This window comes from Rhipicephalus sanguineus, chromosome 2 (assembly GCF_013339695.2).
Source record: "Rhipicephalus sanguineus isolate Rsan-2018 chromosome 2, BIME_Rsan_1.4, whole genome shotgun sequence".
Taxonomy (NCBI): domain Eukaryota; kingdom Metazoa; phylum Arthropoda; class Arachnida; order Ixodida; family Ixodidae; genus Rhipicephalus; species Rhipicephalus sanguineus.
In genome coordinates, this window is record NC_051177.1 from 142071887 (window position 1) to 142088817 (window position 16931).

The following is a 16931-nucleotide window of genomic DNA, read 5'->3' on the forward strand; positions in this document are numbered from 1 at the left end:
AAACAACAGGGGGGGTCCCGGAGTTTGCATGGCAGCCATCTTGATTATTAGAAATGTGCATTTTATTTTACACAAAAATGAAAACTTTACAATAAAACAAAAAGAAAACACACAAATATTCATATATCGCGTTATTGCAATGCTCTTGACGATCTGCACTGCGCGACGAATGAGTCATACAACGTTCTGAACTAGTTTCTACAACACAGTTCCAAACAGCCGATTAGTATTCGATGAATCTACACACTGGATATGAACAAACTTTAAAGGAACACTGACACCAAAATTGAAACCTCGAGATGTTTGTATTGTTTGATTGTCTGTATGCGTGCAAGGGTACTGCTGGCCGTTTATAACTGGCGGACGTTAGCTTTCAGTTATCTTAATTTGATTTTGAAGCAAGCGTGAATGCTCATCTGAGTTGACAGCACCTCACGACATCTTCACTAGTATGGCGAAACATTGGTATTAATGAGAACTAACACACAGCAATGCCAAGGAAAGTATAGGGGGTGTTATTTGTAGTAATTAGAATATAAATGTGAAGAAAGTAAAGTGGACGAAAAGATAACTTGCCGCCGGAAGGGACCGAACCTGCGACTTTCGAATAACGCGTCCAATGCTCTACCACTTCGCTACGGCGGCGGTCATCTCCCCGTCTACTTTATAGGGTATATATGTGGATTGAAACTTCAGGAAACTTAGGAGTGTTAGGATTATTGGTCAGCTGCCTGCTCGTATATAGATCACGTGCTACGTGACGCCAAGAGTGTTCCACACTCGACCCCACACTGTTCCCCCTCGCCTCGTTATCTCCGAAAGAGCATATGACAAAGAAAGTTAAAGGTGACCGAAGTCGCTTTCATGTCCCTTTCATCAGGTGCATGCACAAAATATTTTTACAGATATCAAGAACTCGTTGCGCAGCTTATGTTTGCATAACAAAATTAGAGCCCGGTATACACATAAAGCCTTCTCCTTGCTTTCTCACCGCGGGAGCGGTTGATTGAAGGAGCCATGGGGCGACGCCCTTGGACCGTTCGCTCTGTGTTACATCACTTCCTGCTTGATGTCCGAATAAACACGAAGGGGGCATCATGCCATCATGGGATGTTTTGTGTCATTAATATACGGGAGATTGAAGTATGCGCTTTTTAATATTTTTTTTTATTCGCAAATACGCAACTCTGAGCCTTCACATTGCGAGGGTGCATGGTTTCTAAAGTCCTAACCCCCCGTACGCGTTACAACGCGTCAGCTCGTGGCGTGTGGACTCGGCGCCGCGCCCTTTCCCTTTGGAGTGAGAGGACGCGCGGCTACACGTAGCTGCGCGACCTCTCTTTCCATAGCAGTCGAGAAGGTGTTGAGAGGAGAGACGAGCTGATCAACGAAGGAAAGAGAGAAACGAGCGAGGGCCTTTTTTGTATCATCAAACACATGTAACTCAGCTATTACAGCAGCGTTTCGAAAAATTCTCACGGCTACGTGTTCGTTGATTGTAAACACTTTTGTTCATGAATAAACAGACTGTCCGAAAGTTAGCCACCACCAGCCTGGAGATCGTGCGTGGGGAAACTTTCGCCTGCTGGGATATTCCAGGAAAGCTGGGAGGTTGAACATTACAAAGTTTCGAGGTTCCTTCGCGTGATTCAAGAACCGCGCTAGGAAAGCCATGTAGATGGTGCGTAGAAGAGTTTTCGGGTAGCTCGTCACTGGACTCAATGCCTTGATAACATGTCACTGCTGTGCGTGCGCTTCTATCAACTCCAAGGCGATGACGATTCATGCTAAAATGACTGGGCGTGCAAGCACGGAAAAAAGAGAGAAGTCAAGACACCACAAACTCTGCTTGCGGCTCACTAGTTTGTCTCTCTGTTATTGTTCTAAGGTAATGAAGAGTTGGCCGAAGCGTCTAAATCACTCTTCTAAATGGCATTAATTCCTTCGGTGGGTGATCCTGGAACCGGTGGATGAAACCACCAAACATTCCTTGCTTTTTAGCGAATTGTATGAATTAGGGTAGCCCTAATAATAGCTCCATTGAAGCTAGTTGCAACGTAGTTCATGAAACCATTGATTTAAAAGTTATCTAGCAGATTTCTGTTAGTTGGGCTTTCCAGGCGGCATTCAAGTAACTGTCACTTCCCCTTTTTTTAATCAGAATAAAAGTCCTTGTATGTTGCACTAAGGGTACCCGACAAAACAAAATTATAATCAATGATCAATTACATAAAAGGCTCACCTCATCAGTGTTTTTGGTGACACTGTCTTCCGAAGAAGGTCGCTTGGAGTTCGTCAGAAAGAACGAGCTCAGCGAACCCTGCCGCTTGTGCGGCATCTTCCCAGTCCAGTTGAAAGTCACAAGCACATTACGCCAAGAAGGTTGCGCGGCCGGTTGCAGTGCTGGCAGCACTTCTGTGGACTCGTGCAGGCTGAAACTGCCGAACGACTGACAAGTGATGTATTTTTCGAATATTGGGAAGCAGCCCCCACTTCGAAGCAGCTTTAATTGGAAAACCCCGCGGCGAAAAGGAGGAAGAGGGGCAACCCGGGGGACGCATTTTCGGGGTTGCAACCAAGGAGGTTGAAGGCGACGATGAGTACGGGAAGAGCGGAGAACGTCCTTGACATTCGTCGTTTTACGACCCACGCGCCCACCCCGCGAAAGAACACTGAAAGCCACAGGGAGCGTCACCCAACACAGGGAAAGCGTTTTCTCCCTCTGTTCTTCAAGTTTGTTGCACGTGCGGGGTGCAGAGAAAATCTTTTGACTGTGCTTGTGTTTCTGCATTTCTATTTTCCTTTTCATTTTCCCTCTCTACGAGAGCACTTTAAATAGTGAACAAACAAAGCAGTCTTCGTGATGCGTTCAAACCAAGCGGACGTGTTGATTCTCTGTCGTCGTCCAACCTACTGAAGAAAGTTTTGCCTCCCTGCTTTTCCGCCACAAAGTGAAACCGGAGGACAGGCGTCTTCGTTTGAACTACAGTGTGGGCTCACTGCCGTATCTCTGCGCCGCGCCTCCACGGCCCTCTCTGCGTCAATTGCTTGGGCGCCCGCCAGGGGTCTTGCCGCCAGTTTCTGCTGAAAACTTCTCTTGCGGGGTGTGAAGCGCGTCCTCTTGGTCGGGGTTACGCTGGTTACGCTGCATGTAATTCCGGGGGGGGGGGGGGGGAGGTATCAACAAACGCGGGGTTGGAGGCGGGGAGAGGGCCACCACAATGACCCAACAAGAGATCACAAAAAAAAAAAAACAACGGAGGGAGAAGGGGGTTGAGCATTTTATTCTTTTTTAAAGCTGACCCAAGTAGTAGAAGACTGTTTCCATTCGTGCATGCCCTGCAGCGCATGTTCCCGCCATTCATTCGCTTGAAGGACCTTTGTCGGCACCACGCGAGCAGCTTTGCTGCACTTATGTATGCTTGTCTTTCTGAAGGAGCGGCATCTGTGTCTATCCGTACACTGCAACTGTCTCAAAGACGGCCCGCCGCTGCATCTGGATGGGAGGGAGGCGCTTTTTACAGTCTCCGGCGGTCGTGCACATAGAGCATGCAGCGTACGTGCAAAGAAATTTCTGGTGCAGCGTTTGACAACAAAAAACAGCTGGACCCAACGAAGCTAAGAGTGACCGCGCAAAGTCAAGTGCGATAACAATAAAAGCAAGAAAATACGAGGGCGGTGACAGCAAAACCTTACTCGTGCTTTGGTAAAGCGGTCAGGGTATTTCTAAAAAATGATAAAGAATTCTGGCCGCTTGTTTCGCTCTAAGTCCTAAGCACAGAACTACTGCCAGATGAAACGGGCTGGATAGAGATCGATGTACAAAAAAAAAAAGAGATTTAGGGGGGACGAATGAAGTAGCGGGGGAGGCCCACGGGGATTGGGCTCCTTTGAGATGCTCCAGTTAGATCGACGGTTGTCATCGGCAGTTTATTGTTTTATCACGAGTGACCATGCATGCATTGTTAATCCATATTGTGATATGGCCAGCATTTGCGCATACATAGGCAGGGTTTCGTGTAAATAAAACTAGTTTGTCAGCACGTGACGCTGTCGAGTGTTATTTTGGTGGTGCAATTCTGCGGTGTAATAAAAATGTACGCACGTAATGTATGTTACTTGTTATGTACTCATAATACCAATGTATAGGTTGTTTTTTTTTTTTTCATTGGACCCGCACGTACCAATATATATAGCCTACGAGTCCTACCAGTTTTGGTAACCTTGTATGATCTATGTTTGCAAATAAAAAAATTTAAGATTACCGTGCGGATACATTTAATACAAAGCCAAGTGATTGCGCCGATTATTGATGCGCGAAAAAAAAACAGCATTAAGTAGGTTAGTCGCAGAGACCAGCTCATGCGAAAGCAAATAAATAAAAAATGAGGCATTGTTTATATCCGGTATAGTGGGGCTCGAAAGGCGGGAGTGAAGTCGCTAGGATCGCTACAGTGGCGAAAGGGCATTGAAAATCGTATCGACCAGCAGTACAAAAAAAAAAAAAAAAAACTTGAACGCCCTACACGCAGGAGCATTCATATTCATCATAGCCTATTAAAATATCACCCACCCTCTGTAAATCGGTCACAACGACAGCACTTTATTTCACAACTCACAGAAATTTGCATGAAAAGAAGTTTCGTGTGTTGCGCACCGTAATTCAGACTTTTCTTGCGCGCAAAACAGCAACGCGAGCTAGCCGCGCCCTGCAACCCGCCGGAAAGTTTCAGGTGACGTAGAGCTACTGCATATGCTACCTCTGACTCTAAGTGAGTCTAAGGTGACGCTGCGAACACTTCTAGAACACTGTAGTTTGAATGATCGGGTGGATCGGGCCCAGAAGTTCGTCAAAAACGCGCGCGCAGCCAGGGGCTCCGAAAGTATACATATGGGGGCGACGGAATGAATAGGGGTACTGAAAAATGCGTGCAGTTTCAGTTGGGTGTGAAAAGATGACTCATTTGTGGCGATATTTGCAAGCAAAGGCCGAATATCTCTTACTCGATTTCTCTCGCCCCAGACTCGGTGCTGATGAAATGTCTTCACGAATCTCGTTGCTCTCAGCGAGTTAGAAGGCGCAATGATACGTCACCACGTGGATAAACGGCCGCTGCATGGCAGCGGCTTTCGTGATTGGTGCTATGGATGTGGTTGCAGACTTTGAACATCGCAGGGAAGATGTCGTAAAAATATTATCGTAAGTTGTTGAATTGTGCTTATTTCTTTCGTTGTATCTGAGAGCTGGAACTCTGGGGCGATTTTGAATTGCACGTGTGAAAATAAACTTCAAGCAAGCCAAGATGGAAGATGTTCGAATGCAAAATCTCAGGGGGGGACCATTGCATAGGGGGTCCCCCCCAGTCTAAACACAGGGGGGGTCAGGACCCCCCTGACCCCCCCGGGATTTACGCCACTGCTCACAGGGAGATTAATCAATCAGAGGCCATTATTAGAACATAAACATTCATTCACTAATGGTAGTGGTGGTGACGTTACTACAGGCAGGGTACATTGGCCTGGCAGGCCCGGTCACCAATTGATCCGCCTGAGCACCTCTTTCCGCATTGCATATTACAACTAGTATCACTTAACCCCACCTCTGAGAAAAGTCGGAAGAATGCGAGACACTTCTTTTGCGATCCTTCATGGAAGAGTAATTGTTTGAAGTGCTTCAGGGCAGAGGTGATTGCCAGATGGAGTGCTCTGTATAGTCTACTCATTGTATTCAGTCACAATTAAGGAGTAGCACACCTGGCTTTAAACGATTTGTAGCCACCGTCGCATCAGCCCCATGTTGCGAAGAGACTTAGACCCATGTCAAGCAGGCAAGTTAAGTGCACTTACGTGGATTACACTTAGTTAAAGTGCATTTTACCAAATCTAAACGACGCAAGTGGAATGTCACTTGCAGAAGAGTACACTCTGGTCAGAGCGCGTGCTGTTAAATAGAGCTGTGCACGGGCCGCATTTTTGAGCCCGAGCCCGGCCCGGGCCCGCCGACTGCATGGAAGGCTCGCCCAAGCCCGACACTATAGGGCTGCAAGCCCACCCGGCTCGGCCCAACATACATAAACAAAAGCCCGGGCCCGACATTATGTAGGTTTGCTGCGAAAACAAGTTATCGTTTTCGGATAATGTGGCGTTTTATTCAACACATCAAAGTGAAACATAAGCAAACGACATGTGTCAGTCACTATATACACAGATTACAAGATGTGTCAAAATAACAAGTTGTCCAATGATTCGGGCTTCAGTGAAGTGCGGCGTTCCTGCATCACATATTGCGCCGCTCTGAAGTTCCGTTCGCTGCTTGCACTGGTAGTCGAAGTTGCTGATATCTTTTTCTCAGGCAAGCTTAGGATATTTAGGGTGCTTGTTCTTCCAGAAGTTTAGTACCTCAGATGTAGGACAGGGGGATGATTCCATGGATAGATAACCAAAAGCTTATCTTGCATGCTCATGGCTATGTGCTGGAAAACAATTCAGGCACAGCATCTATATTTTGGGCTTGATACGGGCTTTGCACCTGGCCCGGCCAATAAAAAAACAAGGTAGCCCGAGCCCGGCTCGGGCCCTAGAGCAGATGATGTCAGCCTACCCGAGCCCGTGCACACCTCTACTGCGAACACACTTTGCTGCGTCTCAGCCAGTATTGACATGCGACACTTGTATAAAAGACAGCTGTTTTTTCGGGTGAGATAAAAGAACTTCGTTTTTAATCGTAATTAAATGTAAAATGATCATATTTCCGAACTTTTTTTCTTTTTCGTCTACATCTTCAAAAAATGAACTCACAGTCTGTCACCAATTCTTCTTTGCTACAAGTGCACTCTATTTTCCTGTTTAGCTAAACATACCCTATAGCATCACTTACAGTTCCGAAGCATATTCCACATAAGCGCACTTAACTTCCTCGCTTGACACGGGCATTAGCCACACTGAAGCTACCCTCTTCCACAATGTAAGAACAGCATCGACCTGCGCTTCTTCATAGATGTTCCTTCACAGGCAGAACACTATCTTATGTTTTGTTGAAAAGTCATGATCCCAAGTGTACTGCAAAATTTACAGACAGCGCAAAGAGAAGTAGTTCAGCTCATTGGTGACACTTGGCATATTAATTCTTGATGGCAATGGCATGTATGCAAGTCGACTCTCGATCATCCAGCACAAAGTGCTGATACGAGTGGCAACACAAAATGTTCTTTCAGGGACAAGAAGAACAAGCACACCCGCTTGTCCCTGCAGATTGCTCATCCCACTATAGTGTCAACTGCAAGTGATCACAGTCAGTGAGTAAAGATCCATTTCGTTTTTCTTTGTGCATGCATGGCGCCACCAGGGCGTTGGAACAAGGCGGTTTTTTATTTTAGTCTCATGATTGTTATGGTAAAAAAATTTCCGTCATGGTTCTGCTCCGCAATGAAAGTAGTAAGATCCGTAACAGTACGTAACAGTTCTTGCGTGCATGCAAATTTCTTTCTCAGCAAACTAACTACAAAAAGACTGTACCTTTTTTTTATTTTCAAGAAGTGAATTATGAATTTTGAGGTCATGCATCCTTAGTGTCTTGAGTAAAATCACTGAGCATAATCTCAGAAGCAGCGAACATTGAGTGTATAGTGGCCGAAATGGGAGACTGCTACTCCAAGAAAATGAACCTCAGTGCCAAGACTGCCCATTCCATGTTGACTTGCGTGGTCCATGCACTGAGGGCTACTTGCACTAATCTGTACAGTTGTAATTGCCACTCTCTCCGCTCTTCACAAAATTTCAAACTTTAGTAATAAAGAATCGTATTCATAGAAAATGAAGATGATAAGCTCTTCAGTTCGCAACCACCTGCCCTGGGTTTAGCTATGACACCTATCTGCTAGCACACCAAGCAGCAGCCCTAAATTAGCGTCTCACTCAAATGGCTGTCAGTCGCACTATTCCTGACTAATATACAAGCAAATATGCTGAAGTTGCCTGATGTCTGTTGTTGATGATCGCCAACTTTCCCCGTGAACCCAAAGCCGATAAAAAGTATTTCGATTTCACTCCAGAACAAAATAATAAACAACATTTGGGTTAATTTTTTCCTTCTGGTCAAAAATATTGTTTATTATTTTGTTTTCATTCCATTACGACACACTGGGCACCACACTTGCTAAATTAGTAAACGAATACCTACTACAATTTACATGGGCCGTAATTTATGCCCATGCACTCTTACTTTGTGGAATTGTCTAATACTTCGATGTTGCAGTGAAATATGCCACTTTTGTTCCTCTCATCATGTTTCAGCACTGCCTTCGCGACATCCAAGTGCTGCCTTTGAAGCAACTAGTGGAACATGTTGAGCCACGGCGCATGTGCAGCGAGTACATGCATGCACACAAACACGAACGGCTCTCCCGCTCACCTCCCACTGTTTGCAGCATATGATGTGTGTACGTGACTTCATTGTCACCACATGGAAACATCTAGAATAATAAACATTTAGTATAGATACCTTTTCGTTGCTGTAAGAGCATTAAGATGATACAAGCACAAGCAATGTCGCTACATAACAGTAGCAGTTGACAGCAGACGCTTCGTTTATGATCAAGAAGGTGACGAGAACGACAAGAAAGACTAGTGCGAGCTGTTCCTCTTGAGCAGTGCTACATGCATATGCAGTTGTAAATACATCTGCATACTAGTAGACTCTCCGTAAACAGAAATCTCTTAAACGAAATTGCTGCGTAAATGGAACAAATGCCTCTAACGATTGGTTTCGTACTTGAATTTTGCACCCCTGTTCATCTCTCAGTAAATGGAACTCCTGTTAAATGGAACATACTTTCCTGGTCCCTCCAGGTTCCGTTTAACGAGAGTCTACTGTATATTCATTCCTGTTTCTTACCCGTGACAATATATCTCATTTTTATATAGATTAATGGCAAAGAGATATCATCACCTTTCTGTGATAAATATACATATCAGTGTTATCCACATCCTTTTATTTTTCAATGAAAAGCTACCATTATTTGTTGGATGCATTTCAGTAACTGTAACAAAGTAATGTGACTATTACCATGCAACAGTGTTACTAGCTGTTGCAAGTCACTCGAATGTAAAAGCAAAGAATTACATTTAGAAGTTACTTGAACTGATTAGCAGTAACAAATTACTGATGAAATGTTACTGCACAAAAATGGCTCTGATGTTATATTGCGAAAGACACCGCTGGCAGCTGATGGCCCGATTCTCACCTGGCTCCGGTCACCTCCATTTGAGAACCTGGATGACGCTTCCTACGCCCACTTCTCTACACTGGCCTTGGCAGCTTATTGTATACAGACTGGAAAAAGATGTCCCAAGTCTATCTCGATCTAGCCTGAACTTCCATCCATCGCAGCATCTCCGCGTCTTCATTCACTGTCCTGAGACCTTCTTCCTCTGAGGCCACTCATGCTCCTCACATCATCTTCAGCCACTCGTCAAACCTGCGTTAATAAAATAAACTTTCAATACGCAGTTCTGCAAGACAGAGGAAGACATCTTAGGACCAGTGCTATAATTTAAATGCTGTGGACATGCACTGGATTCCAAGGTAAGACGGATGCTCCAGAAAATTCCACAGCTCACTGCAGTACCAAATTGTGAATGGCACTGCTTGGTTTGTTACGCTCGCATCACAGTGTCTATTTTTCTTTTTTTTTAAGAATGTAAAAGCCAAAACAAAAAGTGAACTTCTCATTGCATCATCTAGATCCTAAACAGATTATGCACCTGCCATAAACAACAGCACTGCACATACAGAAGTCAGGTTTGCCATTCCTAAGGCAATTAAAGAAAGATATCAAAATGCAACAGGCATTTGGGTATTTATTCATTATCTTCAGGTGCATATAAATTCCCACTTAGGCAGGTTGAAAAGTCTAGAAAACAGTCGAATGGCCCACTAGCAGTGTTCATGGAATGACACACACACACTTCACAATCATTGAAAAACAAAAGTGCACAGCTTCGATGAATTTCATTTCAAAACCATCTTTCTCATGCTGTTGCATTCATAACAGCAGTGTCATTCATAAATGCTTATACAAATACCACGTCTCTTATGCTGCAGTCAAGCACTCATTTTCAATGCCCATTGAAACCAAAGGCCATTCAAATCTGTGAGCCACATTCCTTAAGCTCACACAAAGTGGCTAGTTAGACACGCAGTTGTCGATGGCCTTGAGCTCTAACAGTCACTGAAGGTGAGCATGTGGCTACGATTAATGTAAATAGTTTCGCTTGCGTTACTGAAACCAGTAACAATTTCATCTCCTTTCTCTTGCACATTTCCTTAGCAATTGTATTGTAGATGTAGCACTGTTTTTTGTTCCCATGGTGTAATCCTGCTTAACATACTAAACAGATGTTTTTTTACTCTCATCTGCATTCTTTCTTTACCTTGTGCAACACACACACACTATATACACATACTAAAAAAATATATGCTGAACCCAAAGAACTATAAAACAATGAACATACACGCATCTAAAAAAACAATATGTACAATTCGTTGGCTAACATTGCAGCCATGGACTGGCCTTCATTCGAGTCAGGCTGGTCCACCGGCCACAACGTTAGTGAACAAATTGTTTTGTTTTTAGATGTGTGTATGTTGACTTTCTGATGTGTGTGTGTGTGTTGCTCCTAACATTAAACACTTGACGCAAAGCCCTGTAAGCTATTACAAATAAACAAATAATTAAACACACACAAAAAATAAGCTGAAGCATTGTGTTATAACTGCGTTAACTGCAACCATTTATGATTGCACACTGAACATTTCGGCTGAAGTAACCTGCATAATCTCTCTGTACAAAGAACTGCACAGGTTTATTCAATACAGCCTCAGTTGAGAATTTAAAACGTGAAACATCTGGTGTCTGCTATGATTTGACACAAAATCAGTTTTATAGGACCGCCTTTGATATTTAGACACAATGCTTTAGAATTATCTTGTTTTCTGATGGTGATAGTGAAGCATGCTTTAATTCCAAAGCTTACAGCACATCAGATATAGACAGACAACTATCATGAGCTGAAATTTTATAATAAACTACTTGCACAAGAGCATAGTGTGCCTGCTATCTCACCTTCTTTCCTCTGACCTACAAATGTGTCAAGTGCTCAGAGGTAAATGAATATCTCAAGCTCACTGTCACAGCTAACACACGTGGGCATTCACAGTAATAAAGGATAGATTTCCATTAAGCCACACAGTCCGTGCATTCGCTGAAATGACATACAACTAAATATCAGAGCTAGCTTAGACCCCCATCAGTCATCGCATCTTTCATCTACAGCAAGAATGCAAAAAGGAAGTGAGACAAGGAGCCAAGATTTACATTAAATGACACTTTCTACCCACTGTTGGAAACACAAACTGGTGTCCTCTTGTCAACACACTGCACACGTAACAGGAACGACTGCTCCACTAGATGCTGCAGCACACGCAAGCATGCTGCATATATCCTGTAGCGTATACTTAGATGTACAGGCTGTTTCACACTCAGGGGAAAAGTTGAAGCGCATTGCAACGTGCTCCGAGTTTTCCCTTATGTGTGAAACAGAAAGGGCACTATATACTAGTGCACTATATAAAGTGCATCTATATACTACTGAAATGACCAAGAAACAAGGTAAGTCTCGGAAGCAGGCTACCCCTTGCACGTCCAAGTGTCAGTCGCCAAGGGCTTGATAAAGAAATACCACCACGCTGATCAAAGTCATCGTTACAACACTGATGTCGCTCGAAAAAGGATAGCTGTCATGCTGTACCTACACAAAATCTCTCACAACATAAAACGGGTGGCATCGCGTGCTAACGTACAGGTTCTTTTCTCCACCCCATGCAAGCTGAATTCAATTTGCAGACTCGATAGTCAAGCACGGCAGAACGCTTCTTGCAAGATAAGGCGTAGGGCTCGGTTCGTGGACTCTAGAGAGGCAGTGGTGTACTAGATTCCCCTCTCACGCGGAAAGCAGTACGTCAGACAGACGGGGCGCTGTCTCAATGACAGGTTATGAGAGCACTGCAACCTTGTATAGAAGGGTAACGACGGGCGGCTGGTGATGCATTGCAGAGCTTGTGGGTGTGTCCCGTTTTTTTAGAACACCAAGGTGTTATCGACCAACCGTGATGAATTAACTAGATTAATAGTAGAAGCCACCAAAATCGCAAATTTGGGTAGTGATTGTGTAAGCACGCCATCCCTGTCCCTGTCGGATAAATAAGTGTGTTTTGTGAACACACAATAGTTAGTGATTCGTTTTGCATGTCTTGTAAAAAATGTACCACAGAAAAAATGCACTTCTCTGCACATGACATCTGGGTGCAACGTGTGAGCACCACCACTGTATATATTAATGCTTCGGTTGCAATAAACCATTCTGTTAATGCGCACGTGTTGTGTCCTCTCTTCTCGTGTTGCTTTGCGCTAAATATCACTTCATGTCTTACCAACAAGGCCGAATTTCTCCCCTTGTGCAAAACAAGTTAGGCCCAGAGCTGTGACCCATGAAGAGTTTCTCAATTCAGATGCACACTTCCACCATCCACACATTGTCGGTCAAGAGGAAAGGTCAATTTAAATATCTACACCTAACCTCTCGCTACATCCTATCCTCCCTTAAATTGTTGAGCTGCTCTCTTCATGCCTCTTCACCAACTAGCCCCTGATGAACAAACATTCGAGTAGTCAGCTCAAAATATTTACTAGAGCTTTGTTTTTCTATACTGAGGCAAACATCTACTGGTGTAGGCAGTGCTAGGCATAGGTCGGCAAAAAAATTTGGAGCTCACTCAGACTTACTCAAGAAATATATTTTGTGCTTAGGGCTCCCTCGGACTCAGATTCACCAAAATTTTCCTCTACCAGACTCACTCGGACTCAAGCTCACCAAAATATTACTCACCCGGACTCAGACTCAAGGCTCGATCTAGGTCCGAGTCGACTCACGAGTGAGTTTGCCAACCTATGGTGCTAGGTTTTCAAAGTGCTTGAATTAAACAGATTAATGCTTTGAGTATTGAAACACACAGTGAATGCATGCTATTGTTGCTAGCACCCTTGTTCAGTTTACTGTTGGCTACATACATGTGCAAAAAAACAGCACAAACAAGCGGCACACATGAAAAGGACAGGAATCCCTAGCTCCCAATGCCTGTTTCGGATTTTGTCCCATTAGTTCACGTTGTTACTCAGTCACTGAACTAAGGTGCACCACAGGTCTGTGGGTTCTGCGCCTGTGTATGCATTATTCAATCTACACCGCTAATTATACTGAAGAGAAAATCTTCATACCTTAAGTGTCTTGAACTGACACATAAATTAAATCTCTTCTTATTTGAAAAAAATGTAGACTAATCTAGACTCCAGAATAACGAGAGGAGTTGTGACCTAACCTATCAGTTAAGCCCTCCTTATCGCCCCGTCACGGTGGTCTAGTGGTTATGGCGCTCCGCTGCTGACCCGAAGGTCGTGGGATTGAATCCTGGCTGCGGCGGCTGCATTGTCGATGGAGGCGAAAATGTTTGAGGCCCGTGTACTTAGATTTAGGGGCACGTTAAAGAACCCCAGGTGGTCGAAATTTCCGGAGCCCTCCACTACGGCGTCTCTTATAATCATATCGTGGTTTCGGGACGTTATACCCCAGATATTATTATTAAGCGCTCCCTATCATAGTTTTATCGATAAGTGCTTTCTTTAAGTTCCGTATGCTACCTCATGTCATAATTTATCAACCTATAAAAGCTTGCTTTTCGCATGCTACTACTGCGTCTTCTAAAAATGTGTCAAGTATGCTTGAGAAAATTAATGTGCATTGAAAGTGAGTACTTTGTCTACATCTTTAAACTTGTCTTTGTGTAACTTTTTTTTGCGGAAGAGAGAAATTTTTCCTACTGTACAGATTCAGTCGATCAGCAACGTGACAGAATGGGAAGAGTCAAACGATTGATGGGAATCTATCTGGTCCGTGAAACATGTTAGACAATGAAAAGCAATACAGTCACAGACGATGTCCAAATCTGAACATACAGTGAAACGTCATATTTGTAATATTGACATCAGTAATGTAGCCAGAAATATTTTCAAGTTTGAGGGGGGGGGGGCTCAACGATACTTTATGTGTGTTCGTTCGTGCGTTTCTACGTGTGCGTGTAAAAAGCACATGCAAAAGTGAGAACTGGGGGGGTAGATGTGTTGAACCCTCCCCTGCAGCTACGCCCCTGAATGACATGTGAATTGCACTTCTTTTCAGTGTCTCAACCTCTGTCTATCTTATACACGAAATGGACCCTTCAAAGAATATAATTAAATGGAAAGAATGACGCATGAGGTGAATAAATACCGACAATCACAGGGTCAAGCACAATAGAACAATGAGCAAGTGGTATAGTGCCAAACATGAACGTCGCTGCAGGTGCTCGCCTGGTTTAGTTAGCGCAGGAAGTAATGCTGGCACGGACACACGTACACGCACCACAATCAACGTGGACGCTCCTCATTCCAAAGATCCGCTGTCACCATTTTCATTCGCTGCACACAGGCCGCACAGAACACAAGTGTCCGACAAACAAATCTCACCCCAAGCCACGCGGAACGGCTGCACTTCATGCTTCGCACGCACGAGAATTTTCGGACGTCATTTCGAGCACAAGCGATTCTGACCACGGTTCGAGTCACACGTCGGTAGCCGACAGCTAGCGGCAGCACAGGAGCTGCACCCGCTGCACCAGAAAACACAAGCCACCAAGCAGGCCGCAGATTGGGGATGTTGCGGCGTAAGGTCCCTAGATAATCCTCTTTATCTGGGGACTTTGAAAGGGTAGCCGGTGGTAAGGTGTGCTTTACCGAATTTTGAAAGAAAATGATCAGAATAACTTTGGGATATTGGGAAACAAAATATTGGCACAGATGCAACGTTTTTGTCTCACCGGGTATCATTTTGTAAGCGAGCGGTGAAGGCAAATGACTGTGCACGATGTCCGGCATCGTGGAGCACTCGGAAGCACCTTAAATGGGCCTCGGCCTACGGCGGCGATGCTTCAGAATAACGGCAAAGTAAACAAAGGCAACAATGCGGCGATACATCCATCGCACGCGTGTGCCGTGGCGTGTGTGCTGTGACGTGTGGATGCGCCTTAGATGTGAATACGCCTTCTAAGGCGCATCCTGCGGCACATTATTCACGAGAAGGGCGCGAACGTCGATGACAGGTACATTTGCGTCTGGCTTGAGGCTCTAGGTATGAAGCGCGCCAGACAACCACAACGTCCTAGCTCCCACGCTACCCTTGTCGGGAAACGCGCGCTGCTCGCTCCACGGTGTCCCTAGTCGTTTCCTTGAATGATTCCAAGCAAATGGGATTGGTGCGATAAAAAGAAAAGTACGTGTAGATCATTAGTAAAATGCCATTTTGCCTTTGCTCAAAAGTCACTCACGCTCTGAGGGAAGGCTTGATAAGCGAGAAAAGGAGGCAAAGACGAAAGCTACGCCACGCAGCCTTTGAAATTACCGCTTCAGGTGGCTCGCCACGACGTAATCTGTTTAAAGTACAGTGTTGTTTAAAGGTTGTGTGCTGCTTAACGTATAAACTACATTGCATTTTACAAGAGACGAGACCTAACAACTTTTAAGAACTTATACTGCGTCAAAACAATCATACCGTTACAAAATTTGCGGCGTCTAGTGTTCACGTGTCGGGGATGAAATTGGCGCCAACTTCAGAAGTTGAAAGTGGTTGCTTTCAGGGGCGTAGCCAGAAATTTTTTCGGGGAGGGGTTCCGACCACCCTTTATGCACATTCATATGTGTGAAAGTTTCGAGGGAAAGGTGGGTTATCCCCCTCCCCCCATACACACACAACGACCCCCCGGCCGCGCTGGCGGAACCGGGGGGAGGGGGGGGGGGGGAGTAGACCTCGCGAAAATTTTCAGTTTTGTATGTATATAGGCACGCATGAGCTACGTAAAGGGTGGTTGAGGTTGAACCACCCCACCCTCCTGAAAAAGATTTTTCTGGCTACGATCATACCTGATTGCGCCATTAGTGTCTTTCATTCAGAGTTCGGAAGGAATAACTCATCACTCGGAACCTATTTAGTGGTGCTGCAATTACTCGAATTATTTTTTTATGCTTAGCATGTGTTAGGCAGCCACATGGCGGGGATGACGTTTTGCCTTGTTTCCAGGAACGGCAATTCTGTCTAGGGGAACAATGTCCGTCAACGTGCGCATGACAGCCAACGCGGAGCAGTCCGATGGCTGACAACCAAGGGCGTAGCCAGGGGGGGGGGGTTCAAACCCCCCGAAAAAAATTTCTGGCTATGTCCCTGTACATGAAGTATGGTTGAACCCCTCCCGAAAAAAATTTCTGGCTACGCCCCTGCTGACAACTACATACCAAGACGTTCAAGACGTTGAAAGATGTGGCTATAGTATCTCTTCGTCGTATTGCTGTGGTATATGTCGGATAACTGATTATAATTAATGAAGAATTGATCATGACAAGCAGATCGAATGTGGGTACCAGGTCACAAAGGCTTAATGACACGACTATTTTCAGTTGTCGTTTTTTTGCGTCAAATGAAAGGTCAAGCCCTCAAGAGCCCAGAAAATGTAGTGCTAAGCGCGAGTGCGCACTGAAAAAATAATTACAGTATGTTTTTAAAAGCTAGTTTCGGTTCCTACTGTACCCTGACGTCACAACACGGTATGAGCTTCTAGTCACGTGCTCGCACAATATATAGTGACGTTTCCACGCACAAGCGGCCATTTTGGAAGTTTTGATGACGTACAAGCGGCCATCTTGGAAGTTTCGGTACCTAACGTCATCACAACAAGCCAGACTGCTGCGTGAAGTCACCAGAATTTGTACTGTAGCCTGACGTCAAGCTAG

The 16931-nt window shown here is 44.7% G+C and overlaps 1 protein-coding gene across 2 annotated transcripts in view; it reads right to left on the reverse strand.

Annotated features, from left to right (window-relative positions):
• LOC119383737 (uncharacterized) overlaps nucleotides 1-14776 on the reverse strand; it is a 35941-nt gene extending 21165 nt beyond the window's left edge. Inside the window, exons 1-2 of one of the 2 annotated variants that reach the window (XM_037652031.2) lie at nucleotides 14619-14776; nucleotides 9243-9476 (exon numbers count right to left, since the gene is read on the reverse strand). In XM_037652031.2, the coding sequence (XP_037507959.1) occupies nucleotides 9243-9262 (20 nt within the window). In that variant the 5' untranslated portion in view covers nucleotides 9263-9476; nucleotides 14619-14776. Of the gene's footprint in view, nucleotides 1-9242; nucleotides 9477-14514 lie in introns of both variants that reach the window. The other variant, XM_037652030.2, reaches the window with a different exon arrangement.
• Nucleotides 14777-16931: the final 2155 nt, after the last annotated feature.